General features: G+C 41.9%; 1 protein-coding gene across 3 annotated transcripts in view; it reads right to left on the minus strand.

Moving 5' to 3' along the window:
• Nucleotides 1-412: 412 nt before the first annotated feature.
• The window catches only part of RGMB (repulsive guidance molecule BMP co-receptor b), a 58,156-nt gene continuing 34,408 nt past the window's right edge, over nucleotides 413-24,160 (minus strand). For all 3 annotated transcript variants that reach the window (XM_060761828.2, XM_060761829.2, XM_067464530.1), the window contains one exon: nucleotides 413-1,290. In XM_060761828.2, coding sequence (XP_060617811.2) covers nucleotides 628-1,290 — 663 coding nt within the window. In that variant the 3' untranslated portion in view covers nucleotides 413-627. The remainder of the gene's footprint in view (nucleotides 1,291-24,160) is intronic.

A 24,160-nucleotide genomic window follows, 5' to 3' on the forward strand; every position in this document is an offset into this window, starting at 1 on the left:
TGCAGCCCTCCAGTTAGATATGGACTACAATTCCCATCAAGCATGCCCAGGCAACACAGCCAGTGGGAACTGTAGTTCAATAAGATCTGGAGGACTAATTGTTGCTCACTGCTGCTCCAAGTGGAAGAGCGGGCTCTTCCCAAACCTGTACAAAAATTCAAAGCCAGGCTTAACTTGCCAAAGGAATGGGAGAGGGGAAAGGGAAGGATCAGTATGTTGATTAAGCTAGAAAATACTTAGAGGGAGCACTGGGTATGGTTTATATACACAAAGATATAAGCTGTACATATTACCTAAGTACACATAAATATTTAATATATAAAAAATAAAGTGCTTTCTATCAGGTCCTGATGAAAGGACATTATAAAACATTTCACCAACTGCAAAGCAAAAAAAAAATTACAATCAAAAATGATGTTTCATCCAACATACATTGGGGGGGGGGGGGGGGACGGGACGGGACGGGACTGGTAAAACAATATATACAATTCGCTGGGTGTCCCAGGACAGAAAAAAAAGCATCCCTTCATATACATGGTATATACATATATACTCTTTACTCAATATATTATGACAATATATATTTTAAACCCTTTGTTCTCAACCACAACAGGAGAAAAAAAAACCCTACAAAAACACAACAAGCATCAAACACACAAGTCCAAGATGAAGAGACAACTTCCTCTCCCAGCTCCCAGCCCCATTGTTGGGGAAAATGTGCCATCTCTCCTTCCTGGGGTGCAGCGCCTCGACATCCTGCAAGGCACTATGAGCAGCGGCTGTGAAATTGGCATCCCCGGTGGTGAGCAAATCAAAGACGCAAGAGTAAAAATAGAGGTCCTTCAGCAGCATCTTCTCGTGGCACTTTGCTGTGGCGCTCTCCAGCGTGTAGACAGACCGACTCTGACTCGAAGCACCAGAAGGAAGGAGCTGCCCCATGACCGGCAAAGGGAGGTGTCCACTGTCATCAATGCGTTCGCTTGAGGGGCAGCCATTCACACAGAGCTGGAGGTCCTGGCTCTCTTCATAAGCCATGGCTAGCTCTTTCGGCATACGGATGGCCAGTGTTAAGTAGCGGCCTAGCTGGCGTACAAACACAGTCGTCCCGATGTACCGGGCATGCATTTCCACATATTTGCCGCTCACTCGCTCCACAATACGTAGGCTTTTGGTGTCACCATCACCGCCACTTGTGGTGCCATCCACAAAAGCTGCTGGCAAATCGTCAGTCACTGCCTGGTACACTTTTTGATCTGTACAGTCTTGGTAAGATTTGAAGATAATGGTGATCTGTGAAGAGGAAGAAACAAGGAGGATAAAGTTAGACGAGGACGATCTATTTTAATACTTGGAAGCGAGCTACCCCTTAATACAGTTCCTCGTGTTTTGACCCCCCCCCCAAACCAAACATTATTTTTGTTGCTACTTCATAACTTTAATATTGCTATTGTTATGAATTGTAATGTAAATTATCTTATATACACTGGACTAAATTTGGCACAAATACACAATACACTCAAATTTGAATACTGGTGGAGTTGGGGGGAGGGCGTTGATTTTCTCTTTTGGGAGTTGTAGTTGCTGGGATTTATAGTTAACCTACTATCAAAGAGTATTCTGAATTCCACCAATGATAGAACTGAACTAAATTTGCCACACAGAACCTCCATGACAACAGAAAATACTGTGTTTTCTGATGGTCTTTGGTGACTTGTATGACACTCCCTCACGGCCCCCGACCCCCAGGTTGAGAAACTTTGATATAGAGGGATCCCTTATCCCAATGACTTCATATTTGTGGATTGGGAGAGGATTTAATGCACTATCTGTTACATTTCCTTTGCATACTGATCCTAGAAACAATCTTCTGGGAGAGCTTTTGGAAGAAAGGGCAGCATGGCAAGAGTCAGCAGTTATCTGTGACTTGTTAGCAGATTATTCCAAAAATAATATTAAAGGTTGCCACATTTGCAGTCGTAGCCCAAAAAATCTGAGCCAAAATAGTAAAGTCCCCAGGGGAGTCTTGAAATGGAAATGGAGATAGTCTGGGATGATACAAATCAGACATTTGTTATTGTTATCATGTCACTGCTACTATAATTTTAAAGATCCAGTATATGGAATAAGTGTTAATGTTTATATTAGAAAGTGCTTATTGTACTTTTAAAGATTGTATATTATTTGATGTCATGGCCTGTGGCTGGTACAATAAACGATTCATTGATATTTGATAGGTATCTAAGGGTTTACATATTCCACTAATATGATTAGTTGAAAGCGACTATGAAAAGAACCAATTTGTCATTACAATCGGCCCAATGTAGCAGATTACAATTTTCAGATTCTGTACCCACAAATCCAACTAACTATTGCTTCAAAATATTCCAAGAAAATTCCAAAAAGCAAACTCTAATTTGGGCATTTTGTACAAGAAATACCATTTTGTTATGTCGTTATACATAATGGAACCTTGGTGCCCACATATTTTGGTTCCTGGAACCAACTTCATCAGATAGTGAGGGTCCACGATACTTATGAAGCACAATTTTGAGCCTGCAACACTGTTACGGGTCTAACGGTAAAAAGCAAAGCTGGAAAATTTTCTAGCGATTATCAGATTAAGCATGTAAGTTAAAATGTTATATTGAAATGAATGATGGCATTATTTTACTGGACTGTTTATAATACTGTAAAGATAATACACCTCCCTTCTATTGTAATAAAAATGACTAGACCTGAAAGAACACTGCATTTCAGGACACATCAAAAGAGAGACATACCAGTTATATCTTATACCAACAGGTTAACTTTCTATTGCTGGGATGTAGCTGAAGCATGTTTCACTTTGAATTACTTATCAGTTTCAGTCCAAGTTGAGAAAATAATGTAGTAAAGTTTATAGAAGCTTGTATCCATTATTTAGATCATCCTAACATGATTGATTGTTGTACAATAGCTGAGACAACTATGGATAAACATGAGTGGCTGCGTAAGAAATTTTCCATGGAAAAATAGACCAATGGAAAATTGTCTATTTTTGAAAAAAATCTACCCTACATTTCTGAAATACAACCCTTCCAAGCAATCACTGCAGTGAAACAATATCCTTAAGAATTAAACATATTCATTTTTAAGCATCCGGTGTACTCCAGCATGGGCATATACTTGGAAAAGTAGATTTACAACACTCATTGCTATGTATTAATATGCATCGATTATTTAAATGGGAAGTGTATTGAGGCATTCAAGTATGGACAGTTGTAAGCATCTGACTTGAAGCTATACAGTAAGGAGAACTTTAGTAGATTTGATCCTAGAACCTCAATAGGAAGATGTGATGCACTAAGATGCTGACCATCTGCAATAGAGAAGACTTCAAACCTGTGCTCTGTACTAGTAGTTCTCTAATTTTGGTCTACAGGTGTTTTCAGGTCTTCAGTTCCCAGCATCCCTAACTAATGGTCAGGCTGGTTGAGGCTTCTCAAGTCCAAAATGATTAGATGACTGAAGGTTGAAAGCCATAGCTTTGCACAGCAGTCATGCAGACTGAGCATCACAGAGCATGACTGGTGTGGTATCCTAGAAGAGGAGGAGATAGAACTAAGGCAGGCATCAAAAACCAGAATGCCCAAGAAAGGTGGAGGACAGGCAAAGCCTAAAACTAAGTTTCTGGAAAGGTTTAACACAGCGGTTCCCAACTTGTGGTCCATGGACCACCGGTGCTCCCCAAGAACTAAAATATGGTCTGCAGCCTCAATGTTACTACAAGAGCAACTGGTCTCACAAAATCCTCTTATAGTGCTGAGGCTTGTTAAATATAATGTTCTGTGGACGAGCAGATGGCAACTACTGGATTGCATATGTTCTGTATCAGAAACTAGAGCTGATGTGGTCTATCCAATGCAATTTTCTGAATCAGCACCCCAAATAACCCAAACTGAATCTCAAGTTGACCAAAAACCGATGTGTAACCCTTTTGGTACTAATGTTAGAGAGTGGTCCCTGGTCAAAGAAAAGGTTGGGAACTACTGGTTTAATGGAAGGCTGCAAAATGCTTGAAGGACTCTGGCATATGTCTTTTCAGGAGTAGATTGGAAACACTGCGATTTCCCCAACTGCCACAGTTCCTATCTTCTTTGTCCATGAAAAACAAGAATTGTACCAAGCATTTCGTAGCCTTCCAATTAAAAAGATACAAGAATACAACGCCTGCAGGCCACATTTGTCCCTTTGCCACAAAGGTTCCACCATAAATCCAGAGTCAACTGCAAGACATGCTGGAAGACACAGTCTGACACTATTTGGAAGGCTGCACAATCCTCCTCCTTAAAGACGCATCCCAAGGACAACTGTGGCAAAAAGTACATGGATCAGGCACAGGAGGAAATAAGTAGGAGCAAGATGTTCCTATATTGTAGGAGACCTAATTCTCCAACTTTGTTTTTCACCATCAGATTTGTGCAATCCACAAAAGAAAAACCCTGCTGGGCACAAAAGCACTGAATCAGATTGTCTCTGAATTTGCAAAGCCTCCTTGAACCTTCCAGAAGTGCAGCCTCAAATGTTCATGCGGAGAAGGATGAAAATCTGTTGAAACGGCTCCACCACACAAAGAACACAAGACAAAACTGAGGTTCAACCTCCTTTACGATAGCTGACATATTCCCCACAGCCCCACCATTCTTCACCTCACTCCACCCCCGCCGCGACGAATACACCCCTCATTATTTTCACTCCACATGTTCCCACCAGTGCTGTCTGACTGGAATTTTCCAACAGTTTCTTTAGTTTAAATCACTTCCACTTCTAACTGGAGGCCAGCTGCAGTCGAGCAATCTGTTAAACTCATAGCCCTGAGCTAGAGCTGGGACTGCAGGGCTTTGAGGGGAAGTCTGCTCCTGTGTTGTCTGGATTTAAGCAAGAATCCTGCCCTTTTTACTCCACCGGAGAAAGCCACAATTCCTCCTCAGTATTAATCATGCTCGCTCAGTTCAGAATCCCCCCAGGACCCCGCGCTGGAGGCTGTCTCACAAGTGATTTGTTGTGCTGCCAATTCTTCCCTCACAAATGCTCTCAAGAAAGGGAGAGGGATGTAGAAACAGCTGCTTTCTACAGGACAGGAAATACAGTTTATCTTGTGAGTAACCACACGTAGACGCAGCACTCAGCACTGCAGCCACTCAGAGAGGGAAAGTTTCTTGGCAGCCATGTTGAAAGTGGAATTCCATGCAAGTCTGCTCACATCGGAGAGATTAACTCAACAAATTATTCCTAATGAGACGCAGAAGGCTTTCTTCCTCTTTTGTCTTCCCCCCAACCACTGATACCTTCGCTCTTCCAAGTAACAGAAACCAGACACAATAAAGAAGAACACCTCCTTAACAAGTGTTCTCTTATTTTGAGGGAATTGTGTCTTTTTCCACCACAGGAGAAAACTATGGTTAGATATATTGATTTATTTATCATATCAGAAGCAAACTGAGGGTACAGTTGTAATGTATTTAAAAACACAAACAAAGTTTTAAACTAAATGTCCTTTAACCAGTAGCTGGCCTTTTGGAGTGCCTCAGGTGTTGCTATAAGAAGGTCCTCCATTGTGCATGTGGCTGGCCACGACCGCATTGTAGCAGGTTTATCTGTGGTTTGCTCTTAGATATATAACTGGTCAAGTTTCTGGGTCACTTTTTAGATCACGTCTCAAACTCAAGGTCCGTGGGCTGTATCTGGCCCACCATGTCATTTTATGTGGCCCACAAGGTATAGCAACACTGACCGCGGGAAAACGGTAAGCATTTTAAAAAAAACTTGAATTTGAATACATTTGAATGGTTATGCTTGCATTTTGTGTTTGTTGCCATTTTCAGAACACGATCAATGGATGGGGATGGTGTGTGTGATATAGTGTCTCAGGTTTTTTAACAGTATGTTATGAGGAGTTACATTTATACAATCCTCCAATTACAAACGGCCTTTTGAAGGCAACCATAAGGCTGATGTGACCCTCTGTGAAAGTAAATTTGACACCCCTGCTTAAGTGAGATAAAGCAGGTTAGAAACAAATGGGGGGGGGGGGGGGAGAAGAGAGGATGAGGAGAAGGATAACAACTCCTTATGGCAGCAAAACAGTCTGAGGCAGGTAATACAACCATCTATAGTGCTCCTGGAATGATGCTCCAGCAAAGCTCTGAATCCTTCTCCATTTGTCTGGCCACTTCAGCTCTCTCCAAAATTTCATGGCACTCTACTACATGGGCTCACACCAGAATCTCAGCCTGTGTTCATAAGATTTATGAGAAGGTTTTTAAGCACAACTGAAAATAGGAAACAGGGAAATAGTGGTACCTAATTGTATATAGCCCTTAGCACCATCTATCTCCATGAAGAGTTAGAAAGCTGCACCAACTTCATGTACTATCCCCATGGACACTAATTTGTTATTTTTCTTAAAATAGAAGTGATACCCCAGTTACTTTTCACAAAGTCTATGTACACAGAGCCATCAGAAAACAAAGATATATCTATCTCAGTCACCCATGTAGATAATTTTGTATTTTTCAGGATAAGCAATGCTCAACCTGTTACTTTCAAAGTTATTTGGGGGGGGGGGGGGGGAATGCCAGGCGACCCAGTTCCAGTCTCATTCATTCAAACTTCAAAATGCTACTTTTACAACTACAACTCCCAGAAACCCCAACCAATTTGGGATTATTGGTATTACAGAGTCCAAAATGTCAACCTTACCATGCTCTGCCTTTTGCACAACGGCAACACATTTCTTCATGGGCTATACTATCAGATCTTAGAATACATATATCTCCCGAGGAAATGCCCTTCTTGTCACACACTAGACTGCTATTGTCAATTATTGCCCCTTAAAACCTTCTTGGAAGATAATCCATTCAACACATCACTTTTGTACACCCCCTCTCTTTGAATAGGTACATGGAAATACTTTTCTGAAATCTATGAACCTCCAAACACCACCTGCATTTGTTATTTTGCTTTCCTGACCTAATCCATAAACTGCAATAACTTATTCTGGCACATTTGCTCTACACCACACCATTTATTATTAATAGACAATGTTCCATTTAAAATATCAATGCCTTTGTTAAACATTTCGCCTCCCTGCCCCACTTTGCCAACTCTTCCCCTAAACTACTTTGGCCCTCCTCATTCATTTTTAATGCTTCAATTCTACTCAATCCCTCCCACTTCACCAGTGATCTATACTTGCTATCAAAGCCCAGCTCTCCAGGGATGCCCTGCAAAAGAAACACTTGATTTCTACACTCCATGCATACCTTTCAAATTTAGATTTACTGCTTGGCTTTAAATGGAAAAGGCCAGTATCTAGTGGTACATCTCTAAATAATTTGCACTAGATCCTCAATATTTTTTTTACTTGCCACCATTTCACAAGAGCATATGAAATCATAAGAAAAAGTATCAACTGTCTTGGCATTCTCATCTGTAAAACAGGGATACCAGCTGTTGTTTTGGACCTAGTCTTTTCATCTTTGTGCCCCTCTGTGTGCCCCTCATGTCTTTTCTGAATTATGGCAACTAGCGGCAAACCTATCATGGAATTTTCTTTGTTCACAGAGAGGTTGTCTTTCTCTAAAGCTGAAACTGAGGCTAGCACAAATTTAGCTAGTTTCCATGGTCGAGCATGAGTTTTAAACTTGTTAGTGCACTACTACATCTCAACATATGACTTTATCCCTAGAGCATCTGTTTTGCGTATGACAAGTTGGAAATCTTGGCATTATGGTAAAAACAAGTGTCTATTATCAGGATAGAGTCTGCCCATCTTACTTATTTCCATCTAAAACCTTCAATATGTAAGAGTGGAATCCATGTACCTCCATAGACACACTCTAAAAATGCTCATTCAGATTGTACATGGACCTATCAAAGAAAACAAACAAAGAAAAACAAAGAAATATGAACCTCCTTGGAGATTAAGATCTTCTGGGGAGGGCCTGCTCTTGGTATCACCTTTGTCGCAAGTACAACTGGTGCAACTCTCTCCCCAGTCGCAATAGATCAGCCCCCTCCCTTCTAGCCTTCAGAAAGAGAGTAAAAACCTGGCTATGGGATCAGGCTTTCAGGGAAGCAGTGCAGTAATTGGTATATGTGCAATGACTATGGAACGGCCTTAGATTACGACTTCTGGATGGCATATAATGAATGTAATTTTAAATGCTTTTATGTACCACTTTTTAATCCAGTTGTTTTTAAGCTTAATGTTTATATGGGTTTAAGGCATTGAATAATTGCCATATGTAAGCCGCCTTGAGTCCCCCTTGGGGTAGAGAAAGGCGGGGTACAAATAGGGCAAATAAAATAAATAAATAAATAAATAAATAAATACACCTTCCTGGAAGAGATAAAAATTGGAGGGCAGAATCAATAGGGGTGGCCATGTATTCAGTGGCATACTTGAGTACCTTCAACAGGTCACACCCAAAATAAATACAAACTTTTATTTGGAAATCCTTTCATTTTTATTAAGAAACCTGTAAAGATATGACAATTCAAGAGCATGCTGTTTCCTTTTATAGCCTTTTTTTTCAGAACGAGAACAATATAAACTGTTAAAACTGATTTTACCAGGCCAAAATACTAAATATGGTACATTAATATACCAAGCCATCCACATGAGTGTCTTCTTGGTGTTATCACTTGAAAATATTTAATCACATCTATTTTAGGATTTTTGCCATTGTTTGGAAACAGCATTGTGAAAATGAAGGGGGGGGGATTATAAGGAGATACTGTAGTAGAAAAAACATCTGCCACAAAAATCACTACTGCAAGAACAGAACCAGAATGGTAACTTTTCCTGATCTGTTTAACACACAATAGAAGGGTGTGATCTTATGTAAGCGATCTCCTATTTTCTGAGCGCTTAATAGATTCTACCCACAAGCATTTCCTGAGTTTCATTACCCAATGACTACAAACAAACAATACTACATTCAAAAAAATTAATCTGGCTCTGGCTCTTGAACATGATCAGGTAAACAGGAAAAGGAAAAAGCCCATTCTGCCTGTTTGCTGAATGAAGGAAACTTTTTATTTTGGACTTTGATCAGTGCATAGTATTCCAATTGCATATATTGCACCACTGGTGTAAAATGTGGTTATCCAATCAGTAATTCTATTTATAGCCTGCATTTGAATGCTGGGGCACAGATGTGGCATTGCAACATTAATTAACCAGCATAACTTTCAAGACAATATCATTTCCTGCTTAGATGAAGAGGTTGTTCTGGTTTCTTCTGTCATCAGGCACGAATAATAAGAACTGGAGGTAGAGAAAATGTACCCTGGCAGAAAATGATACTTTTAAGCATACTTGAGAATCTTTGTACTTTAAAAGAAAGGGCATGAATTGTCTTCTGTCTTACTTGGTGCTAGCTCCTCTCATGCTTACAAGGATAAGTCGGTTTGATTTTTTAAAAACAGGTAAGATCTACCTGGACTTTCCTCAGGTAGTCCTAAAGGTGGCTCAGAAAAGTATATAAATATAAGAGATGCCAGGATGATCAACTGAAAAATATTTTGTGCTCAGAACTCAATATGCGCAACAAGAGCCCATATAATAAGCAGGTCTACTGTACAATGTCTTGAGTGTTGGACCAGGATTCCAGTCAATTAATCTTTTAATCCCTGCTTGGTCATGGAAACTCACTGGATTGCCCTGGGCAAGGCATTGCCTATGAGCAGTGGTTCTCAACCTGTGGGTGCCCAGGTGTTTTGGCCTACAACTGGGAGTTGAAGGCCAAAACATCTGGGGACCCATAGATTGAGAACCACTGACTAAGAAGAAGGCAATAACAAACCACCTCTGAACAGATCTTTTCATGAAAACTCCTGTGGCCAGCCAGGTATTTGGGGCTCCAACTTCCAGAAGCCCCAGCCAGCTTGTCTTATGGTCAGGGATTCTGGGAGCTCAAGTCCCAAAGACCTGGAGGGCCACAGGTTTAAGATGCTTGCTCTAGGCCAGTAGTTCTCAACCTGTGGGTCCCCAGATGTTTTGGTCTTCAACTCCCAGAAATCCGAACAGCTGGCAAACCGGCTGGGATTTTTGGGAGTTGTAGGCCAAAACACCTGAGGACCCACAGGTTGAGAACCACTGCTCTAGGATATGGTCAGCTGCCATAGGTTGGAGTTCACCTGAAGGCACAAAACAGCAACACGTGTATCAATGACATTTCAGGATAGGAGGAATCAAGAGAGTGAGCAGGGAGGGCTGAGTGAAGCTGCACCAATTTCATTCTTGGCCTGCCACTTTAGGAAACAGAAGAATGTAAATGAAAGAAGAAGGAATAATTACCCAGACACCTTTTCAAAGTATTTTCAGTATTGATGAGTACAAAAAAAGACTTTTCCACAAACATCTTGTCACTGTAGCAAGTTGTCATCTGTAACTATAATTGACATGCAAGTACAATGCAATCCACCAACAGGTCTGTGGAGCTGGCATATCTATAAACCTTTTCAAAGCATGGTTGTCATGCAGACTGCTGAACTAGCAAGTTGAGTCAACAGAAAGAACACTTAGCTATTTTTAGATCTTTCATTTTCCAACATAGGACTTTTGAAAAGACGTATCTTCGCTGTGCTGTCGCACGCTGGGCCTGTACATTAGACCGTACACAGGACATAAATTCTCTGTGCCCAACGGGACGCCGGGGCTGCCTCAGAATAAAGGCCCTTAGATTCCCCCAAACAGAGTCTTTAGAATTCTTAAAGTAAGTCCAACAAAGTTCTTTTATTAAGGAACAAACAGGTATTGTAGAGCTTTAAAGTATCAGTTCTCTCAAACTTGTCCGCAGGGAACAGGCACTGTCTTCTTAACTATAATTAACTAAAGGGGAAATCCTAGCTTCTAATCTGGGCAGTCTGTACTTGCCTCTGTTGACGTGGAGCCCCTGCACCCGGTACCAACTGCGTCTGGCTTCCGCGAGCGACCCTTGCCCCAACAGAGCTTTGTAGACCTCCAGGTTGCTGTGATGGCCGACTGGAGTCCCTCAGCCAAGCTGTAGCTGTATGTCTCCTGGCCAAGCCGTAGGGCTGTATAACCCCGGCCAAGCTGTAAAAGACGAAGCTTTTCTACAGGAGCCACTTCGTTCTATGTCCTGTGTGAAAGGCTTCTCTGTGAGAACTAACTCAAAATGGCTTTTTTCCCTCCAAAACTCAACAAGGGGCGGGATCAGGGAACCTAACTATAACTGGCAGGTGGCTTACCCTATAAATGCAAATTATAACAGGAAACCCCCTGCTGCAAAATCCCAAGCATGGGATTGCACACAAACATTTAAACACAGCAAATACATCTGGAGCTCCTGGAACAGCTGTTCCAGAACACTCCTGGCCTAGATTTCTCAATGATGAGAAATCTACACTATAATAAACGGACCAAAACATCGTGAGTCAAATTCTTACACTCTAAAAACATAGCATTCAAAATCTTTCTATCCAAACCAATCATACGTTCCCACACACCCCCCATGTGAGACGCATGCAGTACATTAAACAATCATGAAACCTTTTTTGTACTCAAATACCTATTGACACTGGGGTCCTATCTGGGGGCACTTTTAACTTAGGGATGGTGGCATCAGATGGAGCAATCTCGGCCCTGGCCCTAACAAAACCCAAAGAGCAAGAACTAGAGCCTTTTTGTCTGGCATAAGCCACAGCTGTGATAGCTTTCTCCAAAGCGTCGCAAAAGACATGGAGTTCGGTGTGCAAGCTCTGTAAAGGGCTCCTGGCCGTGAGTTGGCGTGGGATGCTCAGCTGGTGTAAATCTTGAGCCTGAACGATTTGCTGTTTGGTCTTGGGATCACGCTGTATCTTGCGTCTCAAAGACGGCAGTCTCTTCTTTGCTACCTGTCTGTTGGGAGGCAGGGTAGGCCGGTCTGCTTTGAAGGGCAAAGGGGCGATCCAATTCCCTTCCTCGCTGAGAGTGACCTCGGAGTTCATGATGTTCAGGAACTCTTGTTCATCTCGGGAGAGCGCAGTGTTCTCGTCGTCCTGGGATACATCGCAGATGGATGAAAACTCAGATGAAACTCCTTGGCAGCAAACAGAAATGTGGCTGAGGCAACTCTGCATGAGGGTGACTCTGCCACAGCTGAGGGTGTTTGGCTGATCTGGACACAGAGAAGACGGAGGATGCATTTTGTCGACACATACAGGTCCCTGTATGGTCCATCCTAATGGAGTCTTCTGTGCCAAAGGTGCACCAGGAGGACCTCTCTTTTCAGCTCGGATGCTCATCAAGCTGGGGCAGTTGGATCCAATGAGCAGGACTATGTCGATACCCGGCTCAAAAGGTGGAATGAGGTCCTGTAGTCCTTTTAGGTGGGGATGCGCTTGCATCATCTCTCTGGTAGCAATCTGGTCCTTATTGCGTGGGATGGACGCACACTCAATAAGGTCAGGTAACTCAAAACAAATGTCTTTGCCACATGGCGAAATGATAAATCCAGACGCAACGCGGCCCTGTCTTCGTTGTTTGCCTGTACAAGTGGAAATACAATAGTCAATAGTCTTTGCCTGCCCCTTAAAGATTTTGAAGAAGTCAGGGGTGGCCAGGGAACCGTCGCTTTGGTTGTCAAGGGCCACGTACATTTTCTTCTTCATCCAAGGCTTGCTGGCAGGAAAAACCTCTGCCAAACAAATGGGGTGGCAAATCCTAGTCTTCTTTGGGCTGCCGCACAGCTGTGTGCAGGCCACAGAGGGTGCCTCAGTGCCCGATGAAGGTCCAGCTGAATCTTCTTGGCAGTGTTGACTGGTGGCCCCGCTCTTGATCTTGGAGGGCACGAAATCCTTGTCATGCATGGCTGAGCAATGCTTTTCGGATTGGCACACCTCGCACTTCACCTTTTCTTTGCATGACTTTGACTGGTGGGGAGTTGCACCGCAGCACCTGAAGCAAATCCTGGAGCTTTTGAGGATCTTGACCTTGTCTCCGTGAGGCTTCTTGGCAAACTCCCTGCAGTCGGCCAAACTGTGGGGCTTTGCATGCAGTGGGCACAAGACATCCTCGGGGTCAGCTGGAGATGAGTTGGTCTCCGTGGACTTGACGGTGATGTTTCTTTTGGTGCCACTGTCTGCAGGTTTCTTAGGGTCTTTGATGGGCCTGTCCATCCTTGGGGTCCCATAAAGAGTTGGAAATCCCGTCTGTGGGTCGTTGAGTTGCATGGCTGCATTTGTAACAAAGTCCACAAGATGGGTGAATGGTGGGTAGACCTGATGGTTGGCCTGTTTGAATCTGAAGACTTCTTTGCCCCACTCTTCTTGTAAGGAGAATGGCAGCTTCTGGATGATGGCAGTTTGGGACAGGTGTTGGTCCAGGCAGGCAAACCCTGGAAGATGTGGGTTTCCCTTGGCAGACTGAAGCTCAGTCAATAAGTCTGACAAGTCCCAAAGCTGTTCAAAGTCTTTTGGTTTGAGCACTGGGAACTTATGAAGTCTGTCCATCAGTGAGGCTTCAATTTGGGTGCTGGTCCCGTAGCGCTGATCAAGCCTCGTCCATGCAGTGTCCAACGCTCTGTCTGGTTGATCGATGAGAGCGGAGAAAATCCTTCTCACCTGCTGAGCTGATACTGGACCAAGCCAGGCGATCAAAAGAGTCAATTGTTCCTCAGAGGTGAGTCTTAAACTCTGAATGGCTCGCTGAAAAGTCTTTTTCCAAAGTAGGAAATCTTCTGGCTGGTCAGAGAATTTCTCCACACCTTTGTCCCTCAAATCTTTTCTCGGGTTCCTAAACAAAGACTCAAGCTGCAACTGAGGAGTCTGAAGGAACGGAAGGGGTGTTTGGTCAGGGGTAAAGGTGAAGTTCTTCTGAAATGTCGAAGATCCATTCCAAGGAACACCTGTGGCCTCAGGAATGGGCGAAACTCTGATTTCTGGGCTGGGCTTTGGTGCCTGAGTTGGCGGCTGTGGGCTCCTGGCCCTGAATTGCTCGACCAGCCTGCGTGGCGTGATGTCGCTGTCCGCATGCACCAGGTTGCCGTCTTGGAAACCAACGTGGGCTGGCAAAAGAGGTGTGGTAGGAGGCGTTGGCAAACGGTTGACATTTTCTTGAGATAGTTCTCCTAGCAGCGCCTTTGCCAAGATGTCGGCACGGACTCTTTTCTGCGCTGCCTCCTGCTGGATGCGCGACAACTTTAATTTCGCCTCTAACTCGGCTTGTGACTGCTTTTGCTTCGCCTCTAACTCGGCTTGTGACTGCTTTTGCTTCGTCTCTAACTCTAGTTGAGCCCGCTCAAAGTTCAGGCCTAGGTCTGCCGCTGCAGCCTCAGCTTCTGCTTCTAGGATTTTTTCTCGCAGTTTGAGACGCCTTGTTTCTCTGTTGTAAAAGGCCGCCATAGATGAGGAGCTGTTTCTGGAGACAGACGATCCTGATGCGGAGCCATGTCTGCTGCTATGCCTCCTGCTGGTGTGGCTGTGCTTGCTTTGGCCAGAAACACCTCCCTGACTGCTCTGCACACTTAAAGCCTTTGGGGAACCTGAGATGTGAGCCATGACAGAAAATTGCCCAAACAGTATAGCAATACAGGTAAAATGCCAATTGGAGCAATCAGTATATCAATAACCAGCAGTCAATGGAACACACAATATGGAAATGCAGTAATAAAGCAGTCAGTGAAATGATGCAGGTATAATAAGCAATATATCAATGCAATTATATACACACAAATGGCTTATCACTTTGAAGCAATGCAATAATGACAGGTAAAGACGCAATAATTTAAATGCACATCAAACTCTTGCTGAAAGGCTGTAAAAAGCCAAAGGCGATTGCAAAAAACCCTTTCCAAAAATCTGAAAGGCAAAGCAGAAACAAGGCTTGTTTCAAAAGAGCGGGAAAGCTTGCTTCTGCTGGAAACTGTAGCAGGACCTAGCAGAGCTTGCTATGTAGATACTTAAGAAAGGACTGGAAGAATGTTGCAATTCCATGCAGACCTGCTGTGCAAAAGCTGGAGGAGAAATGTAGCAACTTGCAAACTGAGTAGATCTTCAAAATGGTGGGAAGAGAGCTGAAGCAAAGAAGGAGGCTGCCAGCCCCTCCCTTCTGGTCTTCCAAAATGGCCGAAAATGAAGAGACGCAGACAGATGGGCTCCTCTTCAAGATGGCCGAAACTCCTCAGACACACACACACAGATGGATGGATCCAGGTAATGAAGACTTGAAATGGCTTGTACAATCTTCTTAAAACACTGTTCTGTAGCTGTAAAGCCTTTTTCTCTATTCCCGGGTGGCAGAAGCCACCAGCTCCGTCTTTTACTGTGCTGTCGCACGCTGGGCTTGTACATTAGACCGTACACAGGACATAAATTCTCTGTGCCCAACGGGACGCCGGGGCTGCCTCAGAATAAAGGCCCTTAGATTCCCCCAAACAGAGTCTTTAGAATTCTTAAAGTAAGTCCAACAAAGTTCTTTTATTAAGGAACAAACAGGTATTGTAGAGCTTTAAAGTATCAGTTCTCTCAAACTTGTCCGCAGGGAACAGGCACTGTCTTCTTAACTATAATTAACTAAAGGGGAAATCCTAGCTTCTAATCTGGGCAGTCTGTACTTGCCTCTGTTGACGTGGAGCCCCTGCACCCGGTACCAACTGCGTCTGGCTTCCGCGAGCGACCCTTGCCCCAACAGAGCTTTGTAGACCTCCAGGTTGCTGTGATGGCCGACTGGAGTCCCTCAGCCAAGCTGTAGCTGTATGTCTCCTGGCCAAGCCGTAGGGCTGTATAACCCCGGCCAAGCTGTAAAAGACGAAGCTTTTCTACAGGAGCCACTTCGTTCTATGTCCTGTGTGAAAGGCTTCTCTGTGAGAACTAACTCAAAATGGCTTTTTTCCCTCCAAAACTCAACAAGGGGTGGGATCAGGGAACCTAACTATAACTGGCAGGTGGCTTACCCTATAAATGCAAATTATAACAGGAAACCCCCTGCTGCAAAATCCCAAGCATGGGATTGCACACAAACATTTAAACACAGCAAATACATCTGGAGCTCCTGGAACAGCTGTTCCAGAACATTCGCTAACTGCATTTCAGAGGACAGAAGCTGCAGATGCTGTTGATGGGAACGACAATTAACTGGATTTAATAAAACTTCAGATACGTCACAATAGGAAATAAGGAGGGAAATCAGATTTAATAAACTCTGATATAAGAAAGTCAAAAAGTCTCTAGGAAGGTGGAAATATGTCATCACCAAAAAGATCTATGAACTCTGAATAAGGGTAAACAAAGCCAGTGATGCAAATTACAAAGAAACTAGACAACCTTTCCATTGTACCAAGTTTTCAAATCAAGGAAGTAAAACCAGTATAAAGAGAACAAAGTAAATAATAATCACACTGCCCTAAGGTCAAATTTACTTGATTATTCTTGCAATTTATTTAAAGCAAATAATAGCATTTCCTATTTACTGTTCAGCAACTTTGGGAGGAAATTTGAAGGGAGATTTAACTAGCATCAGTCATCATTTCAGTCACTGGAAGTCTTGCTGATAAGAAACCCAGAGGCAGACAAGTGTCAGAGAACTAATGATTTCTGGAAATCTTAATTTACAGTCCTCTCAGTTAAAACTTGAAGCCCCACACAGCAATGAGGTAAGAACACCTTGGCAATATAAAGCTTTAGGAGTATGACAAAACAATGAGGCTAACCCATCAAGGTTTTAAGAACTGGATCTATGGAACTCCCTACGACAACATTGAATGAAGTTCTCACTTACAATGATGAAATGTTGCATTTATTATAGACTCATTAACACAAGCTGAACAACACATAGTCCTCAAACCCCTATGCTATATGTTGCTGTATGTCTCTTTGTTGCTAACCAATGTGTCACTATGATCCATGGTGCCATTATTCTGTAACGAGTATTCGGATTCCCTTTCCTGTCACTTCCTTTAGCAACAAAGGACAAAAGACAATCTACCCTGAAATCTCAAAGGTCTCCAGGGTTCGGATGGATGCTCTCTTGGCAATGAAGCTGCCAAAATAAGTGCCACTTATTTTGGCAATCACTCTGTGCTCAGCTCCTGTAGAATACCCATGGGATTGGCACTACTACGAGACACAAACTTGTAAGAGGAAACAAATCAAGATGTTAATCATGAGAACAATTTGCATAAAGGAATAGTTTTGCTTTCCAAATGATAGAGTAAGGCAACTTAAACGTACAGTCGGTAGGGTAAATCTGCTTAGTTACAGGAGACTTCCGCAGCTAATTAAACTCATAATAGCTTTTCCCTCAAACCAGATCTATCTAATCTTCATGCCAACAACCAGGAACAGATGCTGTACAGCAACCTTCCTCTGCTTCATGATTCTAGGATGACTCAGATGTTTCAAAGACAATTACTGAATTCCCTTCGGAGAGACTTCTGCTTGAGGATTGTTACTTAAGCAGGCTCTGCAGCTTTCTTAAAACTTCAGCATGACCTCACATCTTCCTGCTTTCCATGTTCATCTACTCTGAAGCTCGAACAAAGCCCTCCTCAACTCTGCTTTTCTTAAGCCACTGTCTCCTATCTTCAGGTTTTTTTTAACTGAATGCTACTGCCAATCACCAATAAACATATGTCTTACTGAGCCTTAAAAATACCATGACCAAAATCTCTGATCAACCACATTCTTACCCTGTGTCATTGTCCTGGCTTATTGGTCTCTGGGGGAAAACTGGTGGCTCTTGAAGAAACTTTTAATTATGAATCAAATTTGTTGATCTCCCAATGGATCCAAATTATATATTCTCTCTTCTTAGTACCTATGTAAACAAGCAAATTCTCCCAGAGTCATTTTCAAACTGTCAGCTAAAAGTTTCCCTCCCATAGTACCTATAACTAAGGCAAGTCTCCATTGCCTTTATGCCCAACATATACTTGTAAATCCAGATTTCTGGCTTAAGAGCAGAAAAAAAGATGATGTACTGAAAGACATCTGGATATTTTGCAGCAGTACAGCATGGATTTCTGGGGGTCCATTTATAAGACACCATTCTCTATTCTACTTTATTCTACTTTACCCTATCCCATGGAAGCCTGGAATTTGCAGTTTAAGGGTTTAGGGAGAAGCAGTTTTAGTATTAGACTAGGACACTGGGAAGCCCCATATAACCACAGAAATCCACTGACCTTGAGAAAATAATACCCTCTGAGCCTCAGAAGAAGAAAATAGCAACCCCCCTCTGAATAAATCTTGCCAGGAAAAGCTATGATAGGTTTGCTTTAGCGGCACTATATGTCAGAAATGACTTGAAGTACATAACAACATCATCAATTTAGATTTCACATCAAGGGCACTCTTGTGCACTGGCAAACTACCAAGCCCAGTGGTTCTGAAGGATGTTGCTATGGCAGTTACAGTGGAAAACATGCTTTGTTTAGTGTAATAGGTACATGATTCTCAAACTCTTAACAAAAGCAACAAAATGATAGGAAAAAAGGCAACAGTAGAAGGATTCCGTGCTGTAGTCCTTCATTAAAATTGAAACTCCATAAGCCTGCTTTTTTCTTCTGGTGGGTAGGTCTCAGAAGTCAACAATAACACATGTAGAAGATACAGCAAGTCTTAAGTATGTCCACTTCTGAGTTTCATCATTGCCCCACTCAAAGTTTACTCACAATCAAAACACAAACAGACAAAAAGATTATGGTTCTTCTCAAGCAGAAGAAGAAACTTCAGATAGATACTGGTCAGAAATGTTGTCCCAACTTCACAAAATGGTCAATGAAGAAAAACAATCCTAGGAGGTGAGAAAAGAACACACACCCTTTGGTTTCAACATGGGAAAGGATAGAGTACTTCAGACCCAGTTAAACTAATTAGTAAATCAATATTTTAGGCACACACAGGACCTAGAGTAGAGTACAAACACTTTGGGTGGGGTGGGGGTATCTTCCGGAGTGCAGGTAACTGTACCGTTAATATTGAATCCATGGATAAAGGACACGCACTGTACTTGTGTAGTGTGAAAGGGCTCATTATTCAAAAAACTCATACATTAACATTGCTTTTCCTTCAAGCAGTTCCCTGCCCCAAAGTGACATCACTCATTAGCAATGTATTACTTAAAAATACAAAAACAGCTTGATCCCTCAAACTAACCCTTCTGAAGTCATGAATAAACTGTACCTATTAAACCACAAATCCTAACCATGTCAGTAACTGCTAAGTAGCTTTCTAAATCATTGCTCCCTGATGTCAGGGGAGAACTGCCACCAGAGGAATATACTTCTCCACTGTATCTCTCCCAAATAGATTTTTACTTGTTTAACATTCAATTTATTTATTTATTTATTTATTTATTTATTTATTTCACAGTTTTCTATACCGAGCTTCTCAACCTCATTGAGGGACTCAGCCCGGTTTCCAGCCATAAAAAACATATACACTCATTAAAATATCATATATCACAATTACAAAAACAACTTTAAAAACACTATATATAAAACTACAGTGGTCAGTCGTCCTATTAAGATGGATCTACATCAGCTTCCATCCAGGGTCCTATGGTGTTCTCTCATTCATCGAAGGCCTGACTCCACAGCCACGTCTTCACCCGTTTCCTAAATGTTAGGATGGATGGGGCGGTTCTGGCCTCCAGAGGGAGAGAGTTCCAGAGCCGCGGGGCCACCACCAAGAAGGCCCTGTCCCTCGTCCCCACCAGGCGCGCTTGCGAGGCCGGTGGGACCGAGAGCAGGACCTCTCCAGATGATCTTAAAAATGCTCCTCCACATGTGAAGAACAATGTGCTCATGTCCTCCCCTACTGCTTTGGACCCAAGTGGAGTTTTTCAACTTTAGGCAACTATTTAGATATTTTCCAATCAATTAAAAAACTATTACCTATGTTGAAACTTGGAGTTTTCAATTCACAATACAAAGCATCACATTGTCCAGGGTCATTCCAACCAACCATTTCATCCCATAACTGTACAACATTGAAAATCAGAAAACTAGAACCACTTGACCCAATTGCATCCATCTATCCCAGAACTTGAAGATATTCCCCTCCACCCATAAATTCCAAAAAGCAAATCTTTGATATTTTTTTTACAATGCCATTGTATAAAAAAAGACTTGAGCATCAATGGATTTTGCTATCCACAGAGTTCTGAAATCAAACCTCAATGAATACCAAGGGCCCACTGTATTCAGAAGTTGTTGCAGAACAACCACCACACATAAAATGCCACAACCTGAACTACAGGAGAAGCAACCTACATTCTGCATTTTTCACCTGTATCAAGCATGTCATTGGGATTGTGTTTGACTCCGTCCTCTGCCCTACAAATCTTCCAGGTGTAAATTGGACTGCAACTTCCATAAACATATGATGACATAAAAATGACCAGGCCATCAAAGTTAACAGTAATGGGTTAGATAGACTACTTGTCTGACCCAACAAACAGAAGCTTCCTATGACCACAGCTTTGTCACATGCAAATGTCCAGTCCTAAGAACAGTTATCATGTTAGTAATTGTATTTTGGACTATAGCATGTGAGCACCAGAGCATGGCTTTGTCAGACTAGAATTGCATGGTGTACCTTGTGGTCTTAGTGGTCAAGAATAAAGAGGGCATGTTTACTAGAATGAACTAAAAACTTTATTCACTCTAAACTCCTACTTAAGGGATATTATTATCTTTATCATATAAAAATCACTACAGAGAACACACCAAAAGAGAGAAACATATATTGACAATAGTTTGGCACAAATAAAGAGAAGAAAGCACACTTAGGCTAGGGACATGCCCAACACAATAAAGAATTACTTCAGTCAAAAGAATGTAAGAGCCCGCAGGACAAGACGGCTCAAGAAGAACAAAAGAAAAAGCAATGTTCATGCAGGACTCATGCAATGTCATAGATTTTTGCTGCAGAATATCTCCAGAAGCCAAGAGGACTAAACTGAGACTGTCATACATTGTCCATATCATGAGAAGACAGGACTCACTAGAAAAGATAATAATGCTTGGTAAAGCGGAGGACCATCCCATATTCCAGCTGAATCAGCTCAATCAGGGAAGCAAAGTCTGCAAGCCCTGATAGGGTCACTTGGAGGTCTTGCATTCTTAGGGTTGGCAAAAGTCGAAGGACAATTATAAACAAAAATCCCAAAGATCTTGAAACTGACCTCTGCATGCCTTCATAATGAAAGGGAGTAAAGTACATTTAACAGATCACCAATCCAACCAAATTCATTTTGCAGACTGTAACAAAGCTTGCTTTTCATGCCCTGTTACAGTAAAGTGTATGAAGCAACAGATTAACACAGAATGAAACCGTAGTCTTAAATACTGAATTACAGTAGCCTACTCTTTCAGAAACATGAAGACTTGACTACAGACCTATTACACATTCATCAAAAGCCTCCTGCAAACAGCAAAACAAGTCATCCAGGACCACAATGAGAAAGATATTCAGTGATCACTACAACCGTTACTGAAGGGGTTACATCAAGCTTCACATCAAGTTTAAGCCTAATCATAACTGGAATTAGTACATCCCATTTACAACCCACCTTTCTTTCCATTCAGTTGAAGGCAGTATATGTGGTTCTTTTCCTCCCCTTGTTAAACTCACAAAACCCCTGTTAGACAGGCCAAGCTGAACGGGGTTAATGGATCCACGTTCATCCAAATCTTTATGACTCAGATAGGTCTTCAATCTACATATCCTAAATACTGGTCCAATACTATTACACAACATTGGCTCTCTAATACTAATACAGATTCATTCCCTCAAGAGATAAAGTCATATCAAAAAGCACTGTAGTACTTGAAAAAGGAAGGGGTTGCTTTTGGAGAACTCATTACCGGGAAACCGCTTTGCCACACATTTTGTATGTTCTGTGACTTCAGAAAAAAGTTATAGAAGCTGTAAATAACACTGCAATCTGATATGATATATATGAAAAGAAAGGGGAGTTATTGTCATTTCTACTTAAGTCCTGTAGGCCAAATATAGCCTTCCATGTCATTTTATGTGGCCCTCTAGATACTGGACTAAAACTCCCATATTCCTCACCATTAGACATTATGACCAGAGCAGATTGGAGTTGTGATACAGTAACATCTGGAAGGACACAGTTTGTTCTGTTTAGTCAATATAGTGGGGTTTGATTTTAAATACGAAGCTTACAAATCCCATGATACCCAGTCCTCATGACAGATAATCAAAAGTGATGGGAGTTGTCATTCAATAACATCTGGGCACCCTAACTGGGTAAAAACTAAATAGCCTCAACCACTATGTGTGTATGTATATGTATGTGTGTGTATGTGTATATATATTCTCTGTCCATGGATTCAACAGCCCTTTAAAGGCAACCAAAAGGCTGATGCAGCTCTCACTGACAATGAGTTTGACAACCCTGAGTTAAATTGTTTTGCTGGCAAGTTTTTTTTATCTATTAGAAAGAAAATATTTCAGACAAAATGAGAGTTGTGCAGACTCTCAAGGGAATGAGTCTGCATTAGAGTATATAAAGCTGTATATAAAATGGTTACTTCCTAAGTATTACTCTTACTTGCTAGGGAGAATAATCAATATGCTTGGTTAGTAGTAGGGAGAAATCAATACGATTCCAAAATGTTTGGTGTCAAGAATTTAAAAAGCCTCCCCTGTTAAGTGGAGGAAGCCATATCCACAACACATTGCACAGAACTGACAAAATAATCCTAGAAGGCAATGAATTTTCCACCTCACATCTTTTAAAAAAGAAAAGTCTCGGCTCAGAAAGCACAGGCTTCAACTAATGCATTAAGGCTTTCCAACACATGTCATGGGCAGCAGCCATGACAGCTAGAGTGGTGCATGAATTCCCACAAAGGTGTTCTGATAAAAGCATTACTGCCTGGCAGTGGAAGCAAAACCTCAAGGCTGCAACACTTCCAGCAGAACCACCACTGCCAAGAAACCTCTTTCAGGCATCCTACAGCGAAAGCCTCTGCACACATACACCATTAGCTGCTTCTGCCTGCTGTAACCTCCCTGTGGATACAGAATGAAAGTTCAGATCAATCATCTCTTAACATCGAGCTGTATTTTCTGGTTAGTGCTGCTGCTGTTGCTGTTAAAAGGAAGGGTGGTGAACACAGCACTTTTTAACAGGCTTGTGGGCCAAGGTGAGAAGGAAACTCAACTTTAAAGCAGCCTAAGTGGAAATAAGAGAACCCAACACTCAGGACAGCCTCCACCTCAGTTATTATCTGACAGCTCCAAACCTGTTCATCCACCGAGTGGGAGGAAACGATAAAACATTTAAAAGGAGGAGTAAAAAAAGGTTATGACTAGAAAACAGACTTTTGAAAGGTTATTGTTTTTTCCTTTCAAAAAAAGGCAAAGATTTCTTTCCCTCCAAGTCCACGAAAACTCCAAATTCCATATGGAGCAAAGTATACTGAAGACTTTCAATATACCTGAACTCAAACAACTGAAACTCTCAAGCAACCGACAAAGGAATTAAAAAATACTTGAAATAAAATAATTATTGAAATACAAATCATTATGTTATGAAATGTAACATTATGTTAAGTTGGTCTTTATTTGTCTCCATTTGTTTTGATTCCTCTGTTTCAATACTAATATCAAGTTAATATAGAGTTTATGGTATTGCGCAGAATGGGTTATGGTATTTATTAGCCCTATTTTTTAATAACAACTCTCAAGAAACCAGAAATTACATTTATCTGGCATCTACCAATCCCCATGGGTGCCAGTTAACTACTGGACTATGTGATCTTGAAGAGCAACTAGCCAATAAAAGGACAACAGTAAAACTCAGGTATGTGCTGATCATGAAGCTACAGCCAATTGACCTCTCCGGAATATGACTCAATAAGACACTCTTTTGTAAGCATAGCATTTTGCAACCTATTTATATTCCAACACATACACATAATTGGCTGCATGTTAAATGTTTTAATGAAAGCCCATCTCCCTCACCTTCCTGTGAACTCTTGTTTACTAGACTGCATACGATGTCTTCACTCTGGGATCCTCACAGATCATCATTAAGAGCCTTATCAAACTATGCTATATTATTTCATCTTTGCTGCCTGTGGGAATTCTGGGCTTTGTAGTTTAGTGTGGCTCAAAAGCTCTCTGGCTGGAAATT

The sequence above is a fragment of the Anolis sagrei genome, chromosome 2, assembly GCF_037176765.1.
Source record: "Anolis sagrei isolate rAnoSag1 chromosome 2, rAnoSag1.mat, whole genome shotgun sequence".
In the NCBI taxonomy this organism is placed as follows: Eukaryota; Metazoa; Chordata; class Lepidosauria; order Squamata; family Dactyloidae; genus Anolis; species Anolis sagrei.